We start from the raw sequence: 26,670 nt of genomic DNA, 5'->3' as shown, positions 1-26,670 counted from the left end.
AAAACAAAGAGAGCTGATATAATCAACTGTTTCTACCCTTTTGCTTTTCAGTTAATAAATTTTCTAATACCTTTGTGTATTATTTGCAAAGAATTATAATCACTAAAACAAGGGAAAGTCTAAGGTAAAACTGGACTATGAAGGCTAATCATTTGAGCATATATAAGACATCACATCCTAATTAGGCAATACACTTAAAAATATTCCTTAATATAAAAGGTAAAATGTAAGAAATGTAAATATAAGAATGCATCATTTAGTGAGGATATGGAACAAATGGAAGCTCCGTAGCGGTTAAGCTTAGAATTCACTTGAGATAACCAACGTGAAACTAACAAGTAGCCTAACTTGTTGTATGACATTACCCAGACTGTCCTTTTGTGGCTTTGCCATTTTACAGCTATGCTTAATGCTGCATATTACTATCCCTTAATTACCCCACTTTCTCTCTCTCTTGGTTTTTGTTTTAAGGAGACTATAGAATAATCTAAAAAGAACATCCATCTACATCCATCTACCTACCTGCATCCATGCCTGCATACCCTGCTGTGGGAAGCCGCCCACTGTCTTCACTAGCAGAGAGGTGTGGACAAGGAGCCCAGAAGGCTGGTGACCCTTGAGCCCTGGCAAAGGTCAGGGCTATGCACCCACTGTTTAGTCCAGACAATGGTAGCTGGAGCAACTTCCCCACAAGATAGTCATGTAAATCCTTACTGATACGATAGTCTGTCTGTTACTGGAAATTGCCTGCCTAAGGGCTATGGGTGGATCCCAAAGTGAATAAAAGGATGGCAAGGCCTGAGCACAAGTGGAGTCCTTCCTCTTGGGATGGGCTCTCGCCTGGCCCCCCAATTTCCAAATTATTATTTCTTGTCTTGTCTCTTTCATTTGCGTGCGGCCCCTTCTCCAGAGCCCAAACCCTGAACCACACAGGACGTGGGTCATTCACATCTGGCACCTCGACGGACCTCTGGAGAAGTTATCGCCCTTCCTTCCGCTCTCTCTAAAAATCAATGGAAAATATCCGTGGGTGAGTATTTTTTTAAAAAAAAGATGAAATTGACCATGTCAGCAAGCTGTCTAATTCCTAAAATAGGCATCTACTCCTAGGAAACCTGGTGAAACTGTAAATACGAAACAAAAATATGGGAACTCTTACACTTACCTTTATAAATGTTAATAATTTACCTTATTGTGTCTTATGCAACAAGACATTATCTAATATTATTATTGAGGCATCATTAAGTGACTAATCATTCACAGTTTTGTTTTGTTTTAATTGAGAGTGTTTTATACAACATAACCAAGTAGGATCTATTCCAGGCCTGCAAGGATAGGTCAGTATCTGCAAATCAATTAATATGACACACAATATTAACAAAATGAAGAATAAAAATCATATGATCTTCTCAATAAATGCAGAAAAAGCATCTGACAAAATTCAATATCATTCATGATTTAAAACTCTCAAAATGTGGCTCTAGAGAGAATGTACCTCAACATAATAAAAGCCATATATGACAAGACCAAAGCTAACACGATACTCAAAAGTTAAAAAACTGAAAGCTTTTCCTCTAAGATCAGGAATAAAACAAGGATGTTCACTATCACTCCTGTTATTCAAAATAATACTGAAAGTTAATTAGGCAAGAAAAATAAATAAAAAGAACCCAAATCAGAAAGGAAAAGTAAAACTATCAGTATTTGCAGATGATATTGTGGTGTGTGTTTTTCTTCCTTAGGAAATAATTTAATAGTAACAAAACACTATTAGCACAAAATATAACAATTTGATTTGGGCAACCAAATACTGGAAACAACCTAATTGTGCATTAGGAAAATAATTTACTATCAACCACAAAAATGTTCATTATGAAGAATGTGGCAATATGGAAAACAGTTCAGATGCTAAAATTTTATTTATTTAATTTCTTTTCCAATGACATGGTCTCATATATATATATAAAAAAAAACCCTGATAGCCGAAACCGGTTTGGCTCAGTGGATAGAGCGTCGGCCTGCGGACTGGAAGGTCCCAGGTTCGATTCCGGTCAAGGGCATGTGCCTGGGTTGCGGGTACATCCCCGGTGGGGGATGTGCAGGAGGCGGCTGATCGATGTTTCTCTCTCATCGATGTTTCTGACTCTCTATCTCTCTCCCTTCCTCTCTGTAAAAAATCAATAAAATATATTTTAAAAAAAAAAAACAAAAAAAAAAACCCTGATGATTCCACCAAAGAAAGAATAAACCAATTCAGTAAAGTTTCAGGATACAAAGTCAATATACATAAATAAATTGCATTTCTATACACTAACAATGAACTATTAGAAAGAAAAATTAGGAAAATAATCCCATTTACAATTGCATCAAAAAGAATAAAATACCTAGGAATGAATTCAACTAAGGAGGTAAAAGATCTGTACACTAAAAACTATATGACATTGGTGAAAGAAACTAAAGACAAATAAATGGAAAGGTATTCCATGCTCATGGACTGGAAGAATATTGTTAAAATGTTCATGCTATCAAAATCAATCTACACATTCACAACAAATCTCTATCAAAATCCCAATGATATTTTTCACAGAAATAGAAAAAATAATCCTAAAATTTGTTTGGAACCACAAAAGACCCTGAATAGCCAAAGCAATCTTGAGAAAAAGGAACAAGGATGGAGGCATCATGCTTCCAGATTTCAAACTATATTACAAAGTTACAGTTATCAAAACAGAACAGTACTAGAATCAAAACATACACATACATGAATGGGACAGAATACAACCCAAAAATAAACCCATGCACTTACGGTCAATTAATTTACAACAAAAAGCCAAAAATATACAATGGGGAAAGGATAGTCTCTTCAAATATAGTGTTGGGAAAAGTGGGCAGCCGCATTCAAAAGAATGAAAATGGAACCTATCTTACACCATACAAAAATATCAACTCTATTAAAATAAAGACTTGAGCCCATGCTGGTTTGGCAGAGTGGATAGAGCACTGATCTGTGGATTGAAGGGTCGCAGGTTTGATTCCGGTCAAGGACACATGCCCGGGTTGTAGGCTCTATCCCCAGTAGGGAGGCATGCAGGAGGCAGCTGAACAATGATTTTCATCATTGATGTTTCTCTCTCTCTTTCTCCCTCTCCCTTCCTCTCTGAAATCAATCAAATATATATATTGGGGGGAAAAATATATATATATATATATATATATATATATTTTTTTTTTTTTTTTTTTTTTAAATAAAGACTTGAAGATAAGACCTGAAACCATAAAACTTCTCGACAAAACATTGGGGGTAAGCTCCCTGACAACAGTCTTGGCAATGAATTTTTTTGGATTTGACACCAAAAGCAAAAGCAACAAAAGCAAAAATAAACAAGTGAAACTACATCAAACTAAAAAGCTTCTGCACACTATGGGAAACCATTAACAAAATAAAAAGACATCTTTTTTAATAATTTATTTTTTAAACATATTTTTATTGATTTCAGAGAAGGAATAGGGAGAGATAAAAACATCAATGATGAGAGAGAATCACTGATTGGCTGCCTCATGCATGTCTCACACTGGGAATCGAGAGCACAACCTGGGCATGTGCCCTGACTGGGAATCAAACCATGACCTCCTGGTTCATAGGTCGATGCTCAACCACTGAGCCATGCTGGCCAGGAGAAAAGGCATCTTACCATAAGGGAGAAAATATCTACAAATCATTCATCAGATTGGAGTAATATCCAAAATACATCAATAACTCATACAACTTAATGGCAAACATTCTGATTAAAAAGTGGGGAGAGGATCTATATAAACATTTTTTTCAAAGATGACATACAAATGGCCAGCAGGTACATGAAAAAGTATTCAATATCACTGATCATCAGGGAAATGCAAATTAAAATTGCAATGAGCTGCTTTTCTGAGGAAACACACAAATGCTGCAGTTGGGCCCAGAGGCCCAAGGGACCCTGGAATGGGAGGCCACTGCAGCACCTAGCATCCGGAGCCAAGGTCTTAGCTAGGGTCAGGGCTGGGGCCATAGAGTTTACGGAGGCAAGGCTGAGGACAGGAGTGGATCCCCGTCACCAAGCTGGGCTGCCTGGTCAAAGACAGGGAGATCGAGTCCCTGGAGATCTATCTCTTCTCCCTGCCCATCAAGGAATCTGAGATCACTGGCTTTTTCTTGGGGGCATCCCTCAAAGGACTAGGTTTTAAAGATCATGCTAGCACAAAGCAGACACGTTGCTGGCCAAAGGACCCAGTTCTAGGCATTTGTCGCCATTAGGGACGACAACAAACATGTTCTGGATGCTAAGTGCCCAAAGGAAGTAGCCCCTGCCATCCGTGGGACCATCGTCCTGGTCAAGCTCTCTGCTGCCCCTGTGCGGCAAGGGTACTGGGGAAGAAGCCAGCAGGCCCCACACCGTGGCTGCTGGGCTCTGTGCTGGTGTGCCTCATCCCTGCCCCCAGAGCACTGGCATCATCTCAGCCCGTGTCTAAGCATCTGCTGCTGATGGCCCGTATCACCAGCAACTACCCTCGGCCAGGGGCTGCACTAGCACCCTGGGCAACTTCGCCAAGGCCACCTTTGATGCCATCTCTAAGATCTACAGCTATCTCACAACCCAAGCTCTGGAAAGAGATTGTGTTCACCAGGTCTCCCCATCAGGAATCACTGACATTTGTAAAGGCCCACACCAGTTTCTGTGCATGGACCCAGGCTCCATGTGGCCACCACAAAATTTCATACAAGAAAAGTACAGTGAATTGCCCTGACCGGTCTGGCTCAGTGGATAGAGAGTCGGCCTGTGGACTCAAGGGTCCCAGGTTCGATTCCGGTCAAGGGCATGTACCTTGGTTGCGGGCACATCCCCAGTGGGGAGTGTGCAGGAGGCAGCTGATTGATGTTTCTCTCTCATCGATGTTTCTGACTCTCTCTATCCCTTTCCCTTCCTCTCTGTAAAAAAAAATCAATAAAATATATTTTTTAAAAAAGTACAGTGAATTAAGTCTGTGTAAAAAAACAAAAACGCAAAGAGAGATCAGCTCAGGCCTATTAGAAAGGCTGTCCTTAAAAAAGACAAGAGATAACTGTTGGATGGGAGAAAAGGGAACACCTGTGCACTGAGTGTGGGAATGTAAATTGGTGCAGCCACTTTGGAAAACAATATGGAAAAAATTAAAATAAAAAATTATAAACAGAACTACCATATGATCCAGCAATTCCATTTATGGGTATATATCCAAAAGAAACAAAATTACTATCTCAAAGTGATATCTACACACTCATGTTCACTGCAGCATTATTTACAATGGCCAAGCAATGAAAACAACCTAACTGGCTGTTTACTGATGAATGGATAAAGATGATGTGGTGTACACACACACACACACACACACACACACACACACACACACACACACACACACTGGAATATTACCTATATAGACTAGAGGCCTGGTGCACGAAAATTCATGGACTCGGTGGCGGGGGGTGTCTCTCAGCCCAGCCTGCACAATCCGGGACCCCTCCAGTAGGGTCCAGTCCCATCTCAGCATGGCTCTGGTTCCCTGGGCCTGTGGGCCAGAGGGGAGGTACCAAGAGACCAGTCCAATCACAGCATGGCTCCAGGTCCCGGAGCCTGCAGGCCGGGGGGAGGGACCCAGAGGCCAGTCCATTGGCAGCATGGCTCCATTCCCACAGCTCCCTCCCACCACCACGCCACGAGCAGCCGGGTCCCACAGGTCCCTTCTGCCACTGTGCCGTGGGTGGCCAGGACCCAGGACTGGCTCCTGCCACACAGGCCTGGACCCTAGCCTGATGTTCGGTTGTTCATCCAGACGTTTAGGTCATGACGGACCCTGGCTCTTTATATACTAGGATATAAAAGGCTAAGTAACCAACCAGCATCTGGCCGGCTAACCTGCCGGTACATGTGAAGCACACTGGCAATTTAAAAATAAACGTTGACTTACGCATGCATGATACATATAAAGCTCTTACTGGTGCCAATCGCACGCGTGTGTTTTGGTCTGTCATTGTCGATCGTGAATTTGTTGACACTTATATTATAGAGAAAAAACGAATAGCGATATTAAAATATTTCTTCTAATTAATTTTCTTTCAATGTGCACGCATCCATGCACCGGGCCACTAGTTTAGAATATAAAAAAGAATAAAACCCTACCATTTGCAACAACATGAATGGACCATGAGGTCCACATATGTGAAATATGCTTTGTGAAATAAGTCAGACAAAGACCTCACTTACATGTGGAATCTAAAAAAACCAAACTCATTGAAACACAGAACAGATTGGCGGTTGCCAAAAGAGGTAGGGATGGGGTGGGAGGTGAACATGGTCAAAAGGTACAAACTTCCAGTTATAAAATAAGTTAAGATCTGGGGATGTGATGTACAGCATGACTACAGTTTAACAATACTACATTATATATTAGAAATTTGTTAATAAAATAAATCTTAAAAGTTCTAATCACAAGAAAGAATTTTTTTGTAACTATGTTAGAGTAGAGAAATCAGACAGACACTAACTTAACCAAGCAATCAAGGTAAAACATCACTAGTAATAAGCCATGTTGACATAACGTGCCCTCTGATATCATGCATTGACAAGGGTACGTCACTTCTATGATATTACTGCCAAAAAAAGGATGACCTCAATCTAATCAAGAAAAACATGAGATCCAAATTAAGGAACATTCTACAAAATAATTCACTATGAATCTGTGTTCAGCTCAATTTTCTTGATACTTCAAACAACATATCACAAGACACTGAATGCAGAAGCAGATATGAAAACCCATCTATCTTCAATTAATCCAAAAAGATTTGTAAAAAATGTAAAATACCACCACTCTTCACACTAAATCTCATGCCTGCTTCTTATTAATAAGCACTGGAGGTGGGGGGGGGGGGGGGAGGAAGGTTGGCAAATGGAGAGTAGTAATTCTTTAAAATAGTTGGTTGTCATATTTTTTAAGATGTGTACTTTGTGAGGCTGGAGAAAGAAAACCATTAATTACTGTGGTCACCAGTACTATTTTCTTTTGTGATTTAACAATGTCATTTACAACAACAAATAAAGGGGCACGTAGCCATTAAAAATATGTTTTGCCAGCCGAGACCGGTTTGGCTCAGTGGATAGAGCGTTGGCCTGCGGACTGAAAGGTCCCAGGTTCGATTCCGGTCGGGGGCATGTGCCTGGGTTGCTGGCACATCCCCCATGGGGAGCGTGCGGGAGGCAGCTGATCGATGTTTCTCTCTCATCTATGTTTCTGACTCTCTATCTCTCTCCCTTCCTCTCTGTAAAAAATCAATAAAATATATTTATGAAAAAAAATATGTTTTGCCAAATTCAGATTAGGAAAAAATGTTTTATACATGAAAAAACATAAAACTGTGAATAAATTTATCACAATGTTATAAAAACTAAAAACCATAATGACTGAAGAAAAAAACTGCTTCCAAATGTTTTGAAGGAAATTATTTGAAGGATAGATGATATTTATTCTCACAAGTGTGGCCTACTATGTGTAGAGCACCATAGAGGATAAACTATGAGCTGGAGAGACAACTAGAACTCTGGTAACTTATAATCTAGTGGGCTCAAAAGAGGGGTGTTGCTCTAGCTGGTTGGGCTCAGTGGAGGCTGATTCCCAGCCCCAGTCGGGGCTCATGTGGGAGGTAACCAATGGATGTGTGTCTCTCAAATCAGTGCAGAAAATATCTCGGGTGAGGAATAACAACAACTAAACCTCAAATGCCACCCTCTGGGGCCTGGACTGGGGAGCTTAAGTTTGTGAAGTCAAACTATGCGGCCATAAACACATCATGACTCCAAAGTAAAGAGGAATATTTTCATCTCCAGAAAGAAATAAGCGCTCTTCCATTTTTCTTAAAACATGTTACCCTTTATGTCTTCCATCTTCTTACATTTGAGAGAAATTCACCCTGGCACAATAAGTTTTTGACCTTCTCTTAACTCTACCTTAGAAAGGCAGTAACACCCCAGCCACCACAATAAATGGCAGCTGACACAAAGCCTCAGTGTCTCCACAGGGAGTGTAAGATCTGTGCCAACTGAGGAGGCATGAACAGTGCAAAGGGCAGCCACCACTTAGCTGCAGCCACCTGGAGTATTCTTCATCAGCTACCCAAATCCAAACAGGACAACCAGGTGCAGCCCCGCGCTCCCCCCGCGCTCCAAGAAGTTGTCCCTGACACTCCAGCTCATCTTCACAGGCCCCTCCCAAATCCCCTACACATTCCTCTCCATCAATTCTCTAATCACCCTCTCTAAACTGCATCTTGTAACAGCTTACAGATTCCATATCCTGTACATCTTAAACGCCTCAGTTCCAAGTATTCTTTATAGATACGACAATTACTTTCCTAATAAAAAATTCATTCCTTTTTGAAAGAAAAGTCACCCATAAATGCTTGGCCAAAGGATGATTCCCAAGCTAGCTCCTTATTAAATAGTTGCTGTACTTATAAAAATATCATAGGAATGCAATTATTATACACAGAAACTCTCTCGATTTTTTTTCTAACTCATTCTACCAATAAAATCTGTAAGTTTTGTCTTATTATTATTATTAAAGACAGTCTATCAAAACTGCAAAACCTCCTGGGAAGAAATCAGCACCACAGCAAGAGGAGAAAAAGCCAAGTCAGGGTTCAGCACATTTAGTAAATGACTGAATCTAAGTAGCAACCAAGTAGTTTCTGCAAAGAGAAGCAAATTAAAACATTAAATAATCAAAGTTCCAATTATTCAAAATATATTAGCTCAAATTACTCACATATAAAAAGTGTTCTTAGCCCTAGGCAGTTTGGCTCAGTGGATAGAGCACTGGCCTGCGGACTGAAGGGCCCCAGGCTCGATTCTGGTCAAGGGCATGTACCTCAGTTGCAGGCTCAACCCCCAGCCCTGTTGGGGCACATGCAGGAGGCAACCAATCGACATGTCTCTCTCACACTGATGTTTCTCTCTCTATGTCTCTCCCCACTTCCTTGCACTCCCTCTAGAAATCAATGGAAAAATATCCTCAAGTGAGGATTAAAAAACAAAATAGTAAGATTTAAAAAAAGTAAAGAAACAACTCTTACCATTTACAACAGCATGGATGGACCTGGAGAGCATTATGTTAAGTGAAATAAGCCAGTCAGAGAAGGATAAGTATCACATGATCTTACTCATTTGTGGAATAAAATGAACAACATAAACTGATGAACAAAAATAGATCCAGAGACAGAGAAGCATGGAACAAACCTCAGAGGGAAGGCAGGGAGGGGGGAGGGGAGTTGGGGGGAAGAGATCAACCAAAGAACTTGCATGCCTATAGACACAGCCAATGGGCACAGACATGGGGTGGGAGTGGGGCACTTGGGAGAGGGCAACGGGGCGGGGGAATGGGCATATGTAATACTTTCAACAATAAAGAATTAAAAAAACAACAACCAAAAAGTATTTTTAGTGCTCACTTCGGCAGCACATATACTGAAGTTGGAATGATGCCCAACCAGCATAATTCAGTGGTTGAGCATCCACCCATGCACCAGGAGGTCACAGGTTAGATTCCCAGGAGGGAGTCATGCGTGCAGGAGGTAGCCAATAGATGATGTTTCTCTCTTATCGACGTTTCTATCCCTCTGTCTAAAATCAATAAAAACATATTAAATAAAGGTGGGCCTGGCCAGGTGTGGCTCAGTGGTTGAACATCAACCTATGAACCAGAAGGTCATGGTTCGATTCCCAGTCAGGGCACATTCCAGGTTTGCAGGCTCGATCTCCAGTAGGGGGCGTGCAGGAGGCAGCCCATTAATGATTCTCATCACTGATGTTTCTTAATCTCTCTCCCTCTCCCAAATCAATAAAAATATATTAAAAAAATAAAGTTGGGACGATACAGAGATTAGCGTGACTCCTGTGCAAGGATGACACGCAAATTGGTGAAGCATTCCATTAAAAAAAAAGTTTTAGAAAAGCATTTAACTGCCCTAGATGGTTTGGCTCAGTGGATGGCGCACTGGCCTGCGGACTGAAGGGTCCCGGGTTCAATTACAGTCAAGAGGGCATGCCAGGTTGCAGGCTCTATACCCCGTGGGGGTGTGCCAGAGGCAGCCGATTGGTGATTCTCTCTCACCATTGGTGTTTCTATCTCTCTCCTCCTCCTTTTCTCTCTGAGATCAATAAAAAATATGTATATATATATTTTTTAAAAGCACTTAACTTCTTAGAGCATATTTTATTAGGATTCCTAAATATTCAATGAAAAAATCATTATTCTTCCACCTTTTACTACAAGTAGAAGCAATGTATGTCTGAGTTCTTATTCATTTCTGTTCTTCATTGCTAAGCTGCTCTTATAAAGCCCATCATAAGTGTTAAAAAACTGACTCATAGAAAAGATTTTCCAACCAGTTCTTTTAACGGACTTGACTGTTTTATGAATAAAGAGATCAACTAGCTATATAGAAAGAAAGTCTATTTAAGGGATTATTTCTTTTTAATCTTTATAATACTGTTGTTTTCCCTTTATAACAGTTTGTTTCTACTTGCTTTAAATTTTCATTTTGCAATAATTTTTGATATGTAGAAGAAACTAATTTTCTTTATATCCTTTCAGATTTGCTCACAAAATACATCAAAATAAGATCTTGTTTTATGAGACTCAAGTTTTTTTCAGTTTCCAATTCTGAAAACAAGTTTAAACTATCTAAGAATTTTTTAAAAGTATATTTGGATAAAACACACAAAAGGCACGATCTTACTCTGCCTCAGACACAAAACCAGATTTGCAGCAACAGTCCATTTTTTATTAAATGCACTAAGAAAGCAGCGGCAGCACACACTTTTTAATATATATTTTTATTGATTTCAGTGAGGAAGGGAGAGGGAGACAAAAACACCAATGATGAGAGATAATCATTGAGTGACTGCCTCCTGCATCCCACCCTCCCAAACCCCCTCCAAACCAATCAAGCCCACAGTTGTCCTGACCAGCAATCAAAATGTGACCTCTTGGCTCATAGGTCAACACTCAACCACTGAGCCATGCCAGCCTGCCGAGCACATACTTTCTAAATGATAAAAATGTCAAAAAAAGAAAATGGGGGGAAATGCTCATTTGAATATAGGTGTATCATTCTAGGATTTTTTTTCTATTTCAAAGTAAATAAGGAGGTTGCACTGTGATGATCTTTTTCAATCACGTTTTCCCATACCCAGCTCAGGCATTTTGGGGGGACTGTTAGAAAGAGATAGAAGCCATAACCGGTTTGGCTCAGTGGATAGAGCATTGGCCTGCGGACTGAAAGGTCCCAGATTCGATTCCGGTCAAGGGCATGTACCTTGGTTGCGGGCACCTCCCTAGTAGGAGGTGTGCAGAAGGCAGCTGATCGATGTTTCTCTCTCATCGATGTTTCTAACTCTCTATCTCTCTTCCTTCCTCTCTGTAAAAAAATCAATAAAATATATTTTTTTTAAAAAAAGAAAGAGGTAGAAGTTTATTTTAAAGCATGGTCTGCCTCGGGAGGTGATGAAAAGCCACAGTCCCATTCAGAATTCTACCTGCCACCATTCAAGGCTGGGAGCAAAGGCATATGGATAAAGTAAACAGCTTCCTACCAGGTTTAGGCACATACGTTACCTTGAAAAGGAAGGTACTTTAGCTTAAAAGATGGACTGAGTAGCCTAAACAATGAAACCTGTTAGAAATCAGCAAACCCAGTCTGACCTAGACAACTGCTGACGCTTTCCAGGGGCTTGAAGGCCAGTTAGGCAAATAGCCTCTCCTGACACACACAGCCCACCACCAACAAATTTCAGCCTCACGATAACTGATCACACACACACACACACACACACACACACACACACACACACACACACACCTCTGTATTCCCAGCAATTCCCCACTCTAGAAGGTTTCCTGGCATTTTAACCAAACACCAGTAAAACTAGGTAAGTACTGAAAAACCATAGGTAGTCCAGCCAGTGTTGTTCAGTGGTTGAGTGTCGAACTATGAACCACGAGGTCACAGTTCAACTCCCGTAGGTCAGCGTTCGATTCCTGGTCAGGGCACATGCCCAAGTTGCAGGCTTAATCCCCCAGTAGGAGGGCTGTGCAGGAGATATGTTTCTATCTTTCTCTCCCTCTCCCTTCCTCTCTGAAATCAATAAAAATATATTTTAAACAAAACCAAAAAGAAAGACCATAGGTACTTAAGTGGTCCAGTTCAAATACATTTCTAGGAAAAATTGGCATATCTTTGTCCTATTAAAGAAAAAATTTTCCCAATCTTTTACCTCTGATGCACAGCAGTACTGACTTTTATAAGCTAACTACCTGTTCCTCTCTCTCTCTTCCTCCTTCCATCCCTCCCTCCCTGAAAGAGGAGTCTAGGGCAAATCTACGAAATGGATGGCTAGGGAAGCTGTGTGGGAAGATATACCTTGCACTCTGCAGCCTTTGTACTCTCTGAATTTTATAATGTATGCATATATCACCTACTCAAAGTAGTCTTTCTGACTAAACTACCTTAAGAAGAGTGTAAATAAACTTTAGGATCTTTTCTTTGGGTCCTTTTAGACTTATTTCTTTAAAAGATCACAGTACTTCTTTTATCTCCAAGTGGCATAAACATTAAACAGGTTTTTTCTAATAAATTCTCACCATCCTATTCACTCCTACCCCTTACATTCAAAAGAAAGAAGGTGGTTTCATGAAATAGAACTGGTCTGTTAGCTGGCTTGCTTTAAATGATAGAGGCGGGACAGACAAAGGAGAATCAGGAAAACTATTAGGGTAACAAGGCCCCAGAGGATCTGTCTGGTTCACTCCCACTCCTCCAATGTCTCCCACCACTCTCCCTGACTGCCCTCCAGCTATACTGGCCTGCTTCCTGTTTTTCCTTCTTGCCAAGCTCATTCCCCACTTGGGGCCTCTGTAATTGCTCTTCCTCTGCTTTGCCCTTCAGGGATCTCTCAATCACAATTTGCCAAGGCTCCCCCCACCACCACCCGCAGTCATATCACACACTTACTTCCTGCCGAGCACCCACTACTGCCTAAAATCACCAAGTTCACTGATATTTTTGCTCATTTACTGTCTCCCTGCATTCCTATCAAATGCTCCAAGAGTGAGGGCTTCCATTTTGCCTTGTTCACCATTGTGAACCCAGAACAGTGTATGGCCTGAAAATAGTCACTCAATATAAGTCTGCAGGAGTGAGTAAATGAATAAATATAAAAATGAACATTTTGCCCTATTCAAAGGGTTTCAGAGAGCAAAGGCTTCAGGAAGGCTGGGAAAAAGATGTGAATATTCTTTTTTTGTTTTAGTATAATTTTATTGATTTCAGAGAAGAAGGAAGAGGGAGAGATAGAAACATCAATGATGAGAATCATTGACCAGCTACCTGCACATCTACACTGGGGATAGAGCCCGCAACCCGGTCATGTGCCCTGACCTGGAATCAGGAATCGAACCGGGACCTCCTGGTTCATTGGTCGATGCTCAACCACTGAGCCACACGGGCCGGGCCGATGTGGACATTCTTGAGCAGCTTCCATGTTACTTCAGAAATTCTGAAATAGCACTCAAGGAAGTTCCACTGTGTGCTGAGAGAATTTTACTCAGAAAGTTGACTTTAAACTGATGTGTATGCTTTATTACTAAATTTTAAGTATGAGGACTTTATTTCCAAATTCAACTTCTTATTTTTCTTTTATTCACATATTATCTTTTTTGCCTATAGTAGTTCCTTTGTTCTGTTTCAGATATTAACTACCATAAATCAAATGCTTCAAGGCTCAGCACCCACAAACTTTCCATCATGTTTCTTTCCTTTGACCTAGATAAAGGGCAAAATGATGATGACAGGAAATTTTTATGACCGTCTCTATCAACCTTCATCTTCAAATTAACTAGTCTAATATTAACTAGAATCCAGACTTAACATATAGTAGCTATGGACCACCATGAACAATTCATTAAAACAGTATCCACTACATACTTGATTGTAGTTTGTTGATGTATTTATTTATTAAGAAAAGATTCCAGGCTATCAGCAAAATGAAAATCCTTTTCCCTAAGTGTTGGGGGCCAGATGTAAGCTGGCAAGGTCCTTGCACCTGAAGGGGCTAGCAAGGCTGGGACCCTTACCCACACAGTTTTCCCAGACTTGTTTGGATGGCGATTATCAGTAGAATGAGAGCAACATTTGTAGAATGAGAACAGCCTTTCTTTCATAGCTTACCAAGAAGTCTGTAACTATTTACTGAGATATGCTGTACCGAGAACTTGTCCTTCTGCTGTATCTCTCCCTTAGAGATTAAGAGGAACAAAGAACACATTCCTCTTGACAGACCTCCGATTCAGTGTGTTGTGTATAAATAGGATTGTATAGCTAATAAACTCACTTCAGTTCATCAACAGAACTGGGGTCCTCCTGACCCCGCTTTCCTGTCTTTCTTTCTTTTCTCAATTCCCACCTCCCTGCCTCAGCCCAGCTCAACCCTGTCAGGCTGGCCCTGACACCTAAGGTACTGGACCTCTAGGGTTGGAGATCAGTACATTATATTAACTACCCAACACGATTCCTGCGAGATAGCACAGGCTTTCATGTTCAACACCTGAAAGAAATTCCAAGTGTCCTATCATAGGATGATCCAATTAGATTCAGAAAAGATTTACAATCAAATACACATATACTCCTGTTGAGCTGATACTCGCACTAAGACACTGAAAGTACAGAAAGAACTGGGAGGCTTCTCTGAAACATACTTATCAACATATGGTGTATTCTGGCTACTTTCAGCTCCTCCACTAGGCTGTAAATTTCTTAAAAGCAGAGACTATGTGGCCCAGCCACTGTGGCTCAGTGGTTGAGTATCTACCCATGAATCAGGAGGTCACGGTTCAATTCTGGTCAGGGCACATGCATGGGTTGGAGGCTCGATTCCCAGTAGGGAGCATGCAAGAGGCAGCTAATCAATAATTCATTCTCTCTCTCTCCCTCCCTTCCTCCCTCCCTCTCCCTCTCCCTCTCCCTCTCCCATCCTCTCTCCGAAATCAATAAAAACTTTTTTTTTAAATAAAGCAGGAAGCCCTAGCCGGTTTGGCTCAGTGGATCGAGCGTCGGCCTGTGAATCCGAAGGTCCCAGGTTCGATTCCAGACAAGGGCACATACCTTGGCTGCAGGTTCCTCCCCAGCCTGGGCCCTGGTCAGGCCGTGTGCATGAGGCAACCAATCGATGTGTTTCTCTCACACTGATATTCTTCTCTGTCTTTCCCTCTCTCTTCCACTCTCCTAAAAATCAATAGAAAAATATCTTCGGGTGAGGATTACCAACAACAACAAAAAAGAGCAGAGACTATGTATTCATTCAGTCATTCACACAGTCAACAAATAATACTGACCATCTACTAAGGTCTAAGCACTGATGATACAGGAGTGAATAAAACAGACAAAACTTCCTATCCTCATGGATTAGCCTGCATTCTAGTGAGAGGAAACAGACAACAAGCAAATGAATACATAATACAGTGATGGTGAACCTATAACACACGTGTCAGAGGTGACACGCGAACTCGTTTTTTTGGTTGCTTTTTCTTTGTTAAATGGCATTTAAATGTATAAAATAAATATCAAAAATATAAGTCTTTGTTTTACTATGGTTGCAAATATCAAAAAATTTCTATATGTGACACAGCACCAGAGTTAAGTTAGGGTTTTTCAAAATGCTGACACGCCGAGCTCAAAAGGTTCGCCATCACTGACGTAATATGTCTGGTGTTGATACAAGCTGCCAAGGAAAAAAGCAGGAGACACGCAATGACAAAGGACTGCTATTATTTTACATAGGCTGATCATTAAAGACCTGTCTAATAAGGTGAAAAGTAAGCAAAGACCTAAAGTGAAGGAATGATCTATGCAGGTAATGGGGGGAGAGGGGGAGAGACTGCACAGAGTCAGTGACTGGAAGAGAGAGACAAGTGAGAGGGAGAGGGAGAAGAGATGAGGTCAGAGCCATGGCAGGGTATCAGACCATTCAGAGCATGAGATCACAGTTAAGACTTTGGATTTATTGAGACAGAACATCACTGGGGCAGAGTGACATGACTGAAGAATCACTCTAGCAGCTGGGATAGAGACGACTAGAGGAGTGCAGGCAGAAGCAGGGGGACCCGTTAGGAAGACACAGAAACAGTCCAGGAGAGAGGGAGCAATGGGTTAGGCTAGAATAACACAGTGGAGGTTCAGAGATAAGGTTATTCAGGACTTGCTGTCAGATAAGATGTGGGCATGAGAAAGGAAGAAGTGAAGGATGACTCCAAGGTTTCTAACCTTAGCAACTGATAGCATAGAGATTTCATTTACTGAAAGAGGGATATTTGTGGGAGAAGTGGGCCTCTGTTGCTTGTTTTTTGGAAAATGGAAACAAGAATTCAGTTTGGACATTTTAAGTTTGAGATGCCTCTCAGATATCCAGATGGAAATATTAAGTAGAGATTGCAGGATATTCAAGTCTTTGATTTCAGGAGAGAAGTCAGGGCTAAAAATCTACACTAATAAAAGACAAAGATGCTAATTGACCATACCTTCGCTATGCCCACCACCCAATCAGAGCGACTATATGCAAATAAACCCAACCAAGATGGTGGCTGGCAGCCACGGAGCTGGAGCAAGCAGGAGGCTTGGTTGCCCGGGTGATGGAGGAAGCCAAGTTTCCCGCCTGCCCTGAGCCGGCTGTTGCCTCCGCTCATGGCAACAAAGTTTCAATTATAGAAGACAAATAAATCCCAAATACCTGCTTCCAGCCAGCCTCCACTGGGAGCTTGGGTGACTGGTGGCCGTGGCCAGTCTGCAAATAGCCATTAGCCCCTCACCCAGGATGGTCACACCCTCATGGGGTGAGGGTCCCCGCTGGGGGGGCTTGGCCAGCCTGCAAACAGCCATCAGCCCCTCACCCAGGCTGGTCACACCCTCATGGGATGAGAGTCCCCGCTGGGGGGCTTAGCCAGCCTGAAAATGGCCCTCAGCCCCTCACCCAGACTGGCCAGGCACCCTAGCAGGACCCCCCACCTGAAGGGGCTGTGGCCAGCCTGCAAACGGCCCTCAGCCCCTCACCCAGGATGGCCAGGCACCCCAGGGGGGACCCCCACCCTTAAGGGGCTGTGGCCAGCCTGCAAACAGCCATCAGCCCCTCACCCAGGCTGGCCAGGCACCCTAGGGGGAACCCCTACACTGAAGGGGCTGTGGCCAGCCTGCAAACAGCCATCAGCCCCTCACCCAGGCTGGCCAGGGACCCCAGGGGGAACCCCTACACTAAAGGGGCTGTGGCCAGCCTGCAAACAGCCATCAGCCCCTCACCCAGGCTGGCCAGGCACTCCTATCCTACATAATAAAAGGGTAATGTGCAAATTGACCCTAACAGCAGAATGACTGGGAATGACTGGTCACTATGACACACACTGACCATCAGGGGGCAGACGCTTAATCCAGGAGCTGCCCCCTGGTGGGCAGTGCACTCCCACAAGGGGAGCTCTGCTCAGCCACAAGCCAGGCTGATGGCTGCCAGTACAGCGGTGTGGTGGGAGCCTCTCCTGCCTCCTCAGCAGCGCTAAGGATGTCCAACTGCAGCTTAGGCCTGCTCCCCGCTAGCAAGTGGATATCCCCCAAGGGCTCCTGGGCTGCCAGAGGGATGTCTAACTGCCAGCTTAGGCCTAATCCCCCAGGGAGCAGGCCTAAGCCAGCAGGTGGTCATCCCCCGAGGGGTCCCAGACTGGGAGAGGGCATAGGCCGGGCTAAGGGACCCCTCCAAGTGCACAAATTTTTGTGCACCGAGCCTCTAGTCTATACTAATAAAAGCCTATGTGGGTGTCATGCCCTCACATCGTGATGCCCTCATGCCGTCACAATCCATCACCAGGAGGCTGCGTGCACAGCGGGCACACACGGGTGGGCAGAGCTGTGTGAGCAGCGGGATGCACGCAGATGAGCGGAGACTTGATGCCGTGGGTCCCGGCGACCGCTCTGCCAGGTCCCAGCACCTCCACATGATGTGGAGGAGGCGGGTCTCAGCGGCTCTGTGTGGCACGGAGGAGGTGGGTCCCAGCGGTTCCGCGTTTGCATGAAGGCGGGTCCCGCGGCTCCGGCCTACCTCTTTGGGGCAATCCATTGAGGAGCCCAGGATGGGTGGGCGGGGCCTACCTCTTTGGGAAGATCGATCCAATCACGGGGCTCCTACATTGTGAGAAGGCACAGGCCAGGCTGGGGAACCCCCCTCCCCCGCCCCTGCCCCTGCCAAATGCAAGAATTTTGTGCACTGGGCTTCTAATAGATACATAAAAGTAATCAGTATAGCCCTAACCGGTTTGGCTCAGTGGGTAGAGCATCGGCCTGCGGACTGAAGAGTCCCAGGTTCGATTCCAGTCAAGGGCATGTACCTTGGTTGTGGGCACATCCCCAGTAGGGGGTGTGCAGGAGGCAGCTGGTCGATGTTTCTCTCTCATCAATGTTTCTAACTCTCTATCCCTCCCCCTTCCTCTCTGTAAAAAATTAATAAAGATATATTTTTTAAAAAAAGTAATCAGTATAAACAGGGCATTTAAAGATGGAATTGGAAGAGATTACCTACTGTATGGGTGTGTGTAGCGGGGGTCAAAGATTATACCCTTATGCAATGCAATGAAAAGAAGTCAGGAAAATGAGGAATACAGCAATAATAAGGAGGAGCAACCAGAAAGAGAGGGAAGAACTCGAGAGATGCTCTAGAACCAAGATGAACAAAGTGTTTCAAGAAGAAAAGAATTACGAGGTAACGTAAGGATTGAGAATAGGCCCCTGGGTTTAGTAACTGGTAGATTACCCTGAATAATGGCTTCAGCAGAATCAGAGAAAAAGTGCCTAACTGAATGAGTTCAAGAGAAAATGAGAAAAGGAGCAGGAGACAACCAAGAACAGAAAAGTTCTGCTATGAAAGGAAAGAGAAAAAAGGGATGGTAGCTAGAGGGAATCTGGGACCAAGGGAGCATTTTTTAAAAGATGTTAAATATTAAAGCCTGTTTGCCTGGGAATGATGGTACACAGGACAGGCGATGAAGCAGGAGAGATGGGCCAACTGTAGTACTGAGGTCACTAGGCAGGCAGGAAGGGAAGGCACAGTGCAGAGCAGGCAGAGGGGTTGACTTTATGAGGAACCACAGACTTATTAATCTGTGTATTACCAGGATCTCACACAGAGACTAGTCAATACTAGGGCTCTCCAAAAAAGTGTGCTGAAGGAACAAATAAACAAAGGCATTTAAAATATATATATATATATATATATATATATATATATATATTATTGATTTTTTTTTTACAGAGAGGAAGGGAGAGGGATAGAGAGTTAGAAACATTGAGAGAGAGACATCAATCAGCTGTCTCCTGCACACTCCCTACTGGGTATGTGCCCGCAACCAAGGTACATGCCCTTGGCGGGAATCGAACCCGGGACCCTTGAGTCCGCAGGCCGACGCTCTATCCATTGAGCCAAACCGGTTAGGGTAAGGCATTCTTGAATAGGGCTCTTCCTTTTTGTATTAGGCTATGAAGAAAAATATAGACTGCTTCACACATGTAGATGCACAACACTATGTTTATTAAGAAATGAGAATCACCCAAAAACAAGTAAGATTAGGGGGTAGAAAAGAAGAATGGACCCTGCAGTATGATTTCGGACCAGAATTCACATCTCAGGAAGAAGGTAGAATGGAAGTAATGGAAGAAATGTTTAAGTGACTAACCAGTATTATTAGATGGAACAAGGGAAAGCACACACACATTAAAGAAAAAAAAGCCTCCAGGAAAGATTAAAATGAGCAGCAAAGAAAAAAGTTAAGTAAATAAAAAATTTTCAAAAAAATAAAGAAATGAAGAGCCTGGCCAGTGTCACTCAGTGGTTGTGTGTAAGCCTATGAACCAGGAGGTCACGGTTCGATTCTCGGTCAGGGCACATGTCCCGGTTGAGGGCTCCATCCCCAGTAAGGGGTGCACAGGAGGCAGCCAAACAATGATCCTCTCTCATCACTGATGTTTATATCTCTCTCTCCCTCTCCCTTCCTCTCTGAAATTAAAAAAAAAAAAAAGAAAAAGAAGAAAAGAATATGTGTTTTTTAAAAAAAGAAATGAGGAGCAGAAATGTCCAGTCAGATGGCTGGTTCAATGCACCCAGATCCCAGGTATACTACAGAAAGACTACCCAACCAGCCTGGGATCTTCTAGAAGCCCTTCGTCATGGTTACTGCCTCTGAGACTGCCATCTGTGTCTGACTACTCCCTTCTCCAGAGCCCGGGGGAAGGTGTGGCCCGCAGTGAGTCCCGCCACCTGCTTCTCTGTAGCATTCTTCTGACACTCAGGCCACTAGAGGCTCTGCCCACTAAGGCGCTTCAATGTCAATCACCTTCCCATCCAACCTAGTGAGCTCAAGGATCTGAGAAAATGAGATGCAGAGCCCCTTGCCAAGAGATGCAGGGTTCCTGACGAAATAGCTCAACAAACCAAACACCCTTAAGGATACTTTTGTCCTTTCTTTTTATTTTAATGCACAGGAAAATCTGAGATGATCCTATCAGTACTCGATCCCCCCAACCCCCTTAAGTAGAAACAGATCCTTTAGGACCAGTTTTAACTTTCTCAGGCACTGTGATGTCATCTGGCATATAGTCTGTAACACTGACCTAAGTGAGTATTTCACTTGCTAGATATTTCAACTGACTAAAATGCCTATGTTATACTCTCCCACTCCATTCTGGGAAGGGTACAGAGTATAGGCAAGCCCACCCCCAATGTCTCTCACTTCCTGCCATCACAAAAGCTCCAAAAATAGAAAGAAGTGCTTTAGGGAGGCCAAAGTTGAATAATTTGACAAAAATGAACTGTCATATTACCTAATCAAGTCCAATAAATTCTTACTTAAGAAGTCTGTCTTCTGGATGTGAGGGCGATCTGGCTGCGACATCTGTCACCCCATTGATCGCCAGGGTTGATTCGGCTGATCTGGCTGGCTAGGCGGGTGTCCCCCTCCTCCCTCACCGATCCATGTGCGTCCCTCCCGAAGCTGCGCGCTCGGTCGAAGAGGACGACCTTCCCCCCCCCCCCCCCCCCCCAGGAGAGGACCGGTCTTCGGTCAAGGGTATACGAGTAGCTGCGCTCCCCTGCTAGAACCTCCAAACAAGCTCTCAAGAAGTCTGTCTTCTATATTGTTTGTGATAAAATATTAATTAGAAGATATGGCAGGTTAAAAACATAAATGTAGCCCTGGCCTGTGTGGCTCAGTTGGCTGGGCATCGTCCTGTGCACCGAAAGGTTGCAGGTTTAATTCCCAGTCAGAGCACATGTCAGGGTTGCCAGCTCGATCCCTGGTTGGGGCGTGTACAGGAAGCAACTATCTCTCTCACACGGATGTTTCTCTCCCTCCTTTCCTCTCTCTCTAAAAATCAATTAAAAAAAACATACCCTTGATGAGAATTAAAACATATATTATATAAATGCATATTTATTTGCCAACCTTTGTTTGTAGGTCCAAGATTTTATCTTGAGTGTGGGTGTACTGTTAAATTACAAGTTGTCTGTCTTTCATATTCCACATCCATTGTGCATGACCTATGTTTTCAATATATAAACAAAAACCTGAAAACAGTCATGAAGTGATTATGCACAGAGTCCTTCTAGACGACTCCCTCCCCATCTTTTTCAGTTTGTTTATCCATATAATTGAGCAGTAATTTCTCTTAGTGACTTGAAATTATCTAATCATTTCAAAGCATTTGAAAAGCTCACAAAACCATCCTTTAATTCAAATTTCACTGGCTTATGTCAAATTTAATTACACTAGATAATTACAATAACAAGTACCATGAACATGAACAGATACGGAAATATACTATACAACGGTCTCCTGCCCTGGCCGGTGTGGCTTAGTGGTTGGAGTGTCAGCCCATGGACCTAAGGATCACGGGTTAATTCCAGGTTAAGGGCACATACCTGGGTCGCAGGTTCAATCCCAGGCCCTGATTGGGTGCATGTGGGAGGCAACCCATCAATGTGTCTCTCTTACATCAATGTGTTTCTCTCTCTCTCTCTCCCTCCCCCTCCTCCCTCTCACTCTCCCTCCCTTCCACACTCTCTAAAAATCACTGGAAAAAATATCCTCTGGTAAGGATTAATAACAACAAAAAAACAACACACAGGGAGGCGGGGACCGGCTGGAGGGGGTCAATGGGGGAAAAAGGGGGACATATGTAATACTTTCAACAATAAAGATTAAGAACAAACCCATAGCTGATTCTTTGTAAACACAGATTAGTTGGGAGGCCACCAGGTCAAGATATATCAGACCCATAATTCACACAGTAACAGTGAGTGTTCAGTGCACCAAGCTGGTTAAAGCACAGACTGGGTAAGAAAATGTTCACTGTACATCAGATTCAAAGTACTGTAATAAAAGTTACTTATCATGAACACCCCAAACTTAAAGATTTTAATTTATCAAAATGTCAATCACAATTAGTAAAATTTGTAAGTGGGGAGATTTTCCTGCTTTGGATTTCTTGTTTAGATTTGAAGGAAAGGAAATTCGTTTTCATCATGTTGTTGGGTCTATCTGCTCTTCCATCTCTCCCACTAGACTCTAAGCTCCCTGCACGTCTGTGGCCTTCATAACTGTATCACAGAACCTGACACTTAACAAACTTGCTGAATATGTTCACACATCCTGAAATACGGAATCAGTATTTCAGTAGGCCTATAAATAAATTTTCTAGGGCGGATAAAACAGAATGTTAGAAGGTTTGATTCATGGTCTATTATTTGCTAATATTTTTCACCTCTTTTTCATTACATTGTATGTATATTTCCTGATACTGGTTAATTAAATTAAATCAGGGCCCTATTTATCCTTTTTTTCCTATTTATACTTATACTACTACTGTATTAATGCTAATAATATTCTGTAAACTAATCTTTTTATTTTTTTATTGACTGATTTGAAAGAGAAAGGAAGAGATATCGATTCACTGTTCCACCCATTTATGCTGCATTCATTGGTTAACCCTTCTATATGCCCTGACCAGAGATGAATCCTGAAAAACCTTGGTCTAGTGGAACTACACTCTAACGAATTGAGCTACCTGGCCAGGGCTAAACTATTCTATCTTGATTAAAATCATTAGTGTCCATTAAAAAATAAAAATGGCCCTAGCCGGTTTGGCTCAGTGGTTGAGCCTCAGCCTGGGGACTGAAGGGTCCCAGGTTCAATTCCTGGTCAGGGCACATACTGGGTTGCGGGCTCAATTCCCAGCAGGGGATGTGCGGGAGGCAGCTGATCTATGATTCTCTCTCATCATCTCTCTCCCTCTCCCTTCCTCTCAGAAGTCAATAAAAATATATATTTAAAATATAATAAAATAAAAATGGGTTGAATGTCCTATTGAATTGGAATTTCAAATTCCCACAATGTGGCAGCTAACACTTCCAGTTTCTAGTACTTCTATTGAGAATATAAAAGTTCTCCTGGAACTAACAAATTCTTCCCATCCAACACAATTGTATAACCTGAAAGTTGAGCAGAACCCTAGAGATAATTTCTTGTCTAAAATCTCTCCCAATTAAGGGATCCTATCAAAAACTACTCATATTTTGGGGGCAGGAAGGGATGTTGATCCCACATTACAGAGTGTTGCACCCATAGTAGGCTCTTAATACATGCTTAAGTGAACTGCACAAGTCTAAAATGGGCCCATTTCATTCATCTTCTTGTTCTTCCTAGGTGTTAGGTGCAACATCCACTGAATCTGTAAAGATCTGCATTAATCTTCTGCTCACTAACCAATATTCAAAAAGAAAGTCAGTAGAACAACAACAAAAGATTTTAAAAAAGAAAAAGAAATTCAGTAGAGGAAACTCCATGATCAGTCAAATCTATTAACATTAATGCTACTGTCAGTAAATAACAAAACTTTAACAGAAAATCAAATCTTTGTTTGCTTATGATCTATAAAGGATTTCCAATGTATCCAAAATGGTCACATTTTCAATTTCTAGTATGACATTTTAAAACAAAGTCTTGCATCATTCATACAACTAAATTATATACCCTTCCACTTATAATTGGGGTGCCCACAGACTTAACCATAGTAGTGTCGTGAGATATGTTATTATGCTAATTAGTTTTCCATCCAGTTAACAGCTTGTGATCCCATATGATTTCCCATAATCCTCCTATATAATAAAACCCTAATATGCAAATTGACCAAACAGCAGCAGAACAGCCAGTTGCTATGATGCTCACTGACCGCCAGGGGGCAGACACTCAAGGCAGGAGCTGCTCCCTGGTGGTCAGTGCGCTCCCACAGGGGAAGTGCTCCTCGGCCAGAAGCCGGGCTCATGGCTGAAGGCTGGGAACACAGCAGCAGTGGTGGTCATCCCCCAAAGGGTCCGGACTGTGAGAGGCACAGGCGGGGCTGAGGGACACCCGCCCCACCCTGCACAAAATTCGTGCACGGGGCCTCCAGTATGATATAATAATGAAGACAATAAAGCCACTGGAACAGTAAACACCACCAATAGTTTTACTTGACTCAAGTCTGTATTCCAAAACAGTACATAATTTACAGCATGGCCCTGCTTAGGACTCCTATTATGATACATCTGTTTGGGGGATTTTTACAACACACGCTAGGACACAAACTATACATTTCCAAATCCACTTCCTTCGGTTTTGCTAAAAGGGAACACACACCATCCCTCAACAGCACAATTAGTGTCCCTCCCCACCCCCAGGCAGTAATTTAAATTCCCACTTCCCCCTAAATATCTCTGGACAGGCACTTCTGCCAATCCATCCGTCTCTTTCATCACAGCTTCTTTTCACAACTAACGGGTCAAGTTCCTTTCCCCCCATTTCAACACGATGCACTGTTTTCCCCACTGCCCACTGCTGCATGCGGGACTACAACATACTGAATGTCACTGTCCTGCTTTGTTTCCAGTTTAACTGCCATTTTACCACCACGCGCAGGAGAGAAACGCATCCCCACCGGCACCGCATGAATTTCCAAAGCGCTTTTCTCTGTGGATTTCCGAGACACGTTCCTCTTCCCAATTCCCTTTATCACCCCAGAAACGGCTCTGAGAGGCTGAGATTTCTTTTTTAAGTACCTTATGCAAAAAGAAACTGATTCCAGGCATTTCTATTTTGCTAGCAACTGTACTCCCAAGGGCCTTGAGACAGAGCAGCGGAGGAAAGTCAGGGCACAGATCTTAAATACCGCTTCGGGCCTCCCCAATCTAAATGAACGTTTTTCAACTCTCCAAGATCACCTCAGCAAACACCCTTTCCTCTCGGGTTACACCAAAAGGGCTACCCGGAGCATTATAAAATCAACAACTGGCTTTGGCATGCGCCCTAAATCTTCCTAAGACGCCCCCCGCCCCCCATAGTCCCTTCCTAACCCCCAACCTGCCAAGGAAGCGGACGCTTTCTCGGCCACAAAGGGGCGGCCCGCGCTCGTGCCCCGCGGCCTCCGCACACATGTGCCGGGCTGACAAGTGCGGAGCTGCCCCTCCCGGATCGCAAGCCGGCGGCTGACCCGCCGCCACACTCTCTCCCCGGCCACTGCCCGCTCCCCGCGCCCCGCTCTCCACTGACAGGGCCGGGCACCGCCTTCCGCCCGGCGCGCGCCGAAGGGCCGGGCTCCGACCCCCTTCCCCCCCGCCCACCATCCTCTTTCCTTCCCCTTCTTCGCCTCAGGAAATCCCGTCGGAACTTCATTTGGGTCGAGCCCAGCCGTCCCGCCCGGAGTCCGGGCACACCGTCCCCCGACGGCGGCGCCTCCCCCGCCCCCCCAGCCTCGGCGGGAGGCGGCCGGCGACCCCCGCGACCCCCAGCCGGCGCCTCACCTCCTCCTCGCTCTCGCTGCGGAAACACAGGCACGCGGCCCGCTTCTTGTAGCCGTCGCCGTCATAGGTGCGGGTCTGGTTCGACTTGAGCTTCATCATCCTCCGGCCCGGGTGGGGGTGCGGTGCGGGTCGCGGGAGTAGAGGGTGGGAAGCCCGCTGCGGACGGCCGCGCGCGCGCGCCCCCGGCTCGGCCAAGAGACGCGGAGAGGGGGGGCGGCTCCTCCGCTACACGGCTCCGCCGCTGGCCCGCCGCGGCCTCCTCATTCCCCCCGGCCCAGGCCCCGCGCCGCCGCCGCCGTCACGGCTGTCGTCCCAGCTGCCGCCACGGCCGCCGCCCCCACTGCTGCCGCCACCCCCGACGACGACCGCGCCGCCATCTTGGGCGCGCTGCGTCAGCGGCGTAAGGCGGCGCCGGCCTGCGGGGCGGCCACGCGCTCGCGGCGGAGGCGGCGTTCGGGAATCGCGCCCGCCCAGTGCGCGCGGCGTAAACGAGCGTCGGGAAGGAGCGCCGCGCGGCCCCGGGCGGCCTCTCGCCCGCGGCGTAGGGGCGGGGCGGGTGGGGCGCGCGGAGAGCTCCGCGAGGAGAGGATGCTGGCGCCCGGCTTCGCGGCGCGGCCGAGCAACGGCCCGGGTGCGGACGCCGCTGTCCAGCCCCGCGGCTTTGCGGGAGGGAGGCGGGAGCCGGACCAAG

General features: G+C 44.3%; 1 protein-coding gene and 1 pseudogene across 1 annotated transcript in view; one reads left to right on the top strand and one right to left on the bottom strand.

Moving 5' to 3' along the window:
• The window catches only part of NUDT3 (nudix hydrolase 3), a 109,343-nt gene extending 82,961 nt beyond the window's left edge, over positions 1–26,382 (bottom strand). Inside the window, exon 1 of the mRNA XM_059701943.1 lies at positions 25,980–26,382. Within this exon, the coding sequence (XP_059557926.1) occupies positions 25,980–26,078 (99 nt within the window). The 5' untranslated portion in view covers positions 26,079–26,382. The remainder of the gene's footprint in view (positions 1–25,979) is intronic.
• Positions 9,899–9,999, top strand: LOC132237771 (U6 spliceosomal RNA; annotated as a pseudogene).
• Positions 26,383–26,670: the final 288 nt, after the last annotated feature.

Source organism: Myotis daubentonii, chromosome 6, assembly GCF_963259705.1.
Source record: "Myotis daubentonii chromosome 6, mMyoDau2.1, whole genome shotgun sequence".
NCBI lineage: Eukaryota > Metazoa > Chordata > Mammalia > Chiroptera > Vespertilionidae > Myotis > Myotis daubentonii.
This window is presented reverse-complemented; position numbering and strand designations above follow the sequence as displayed.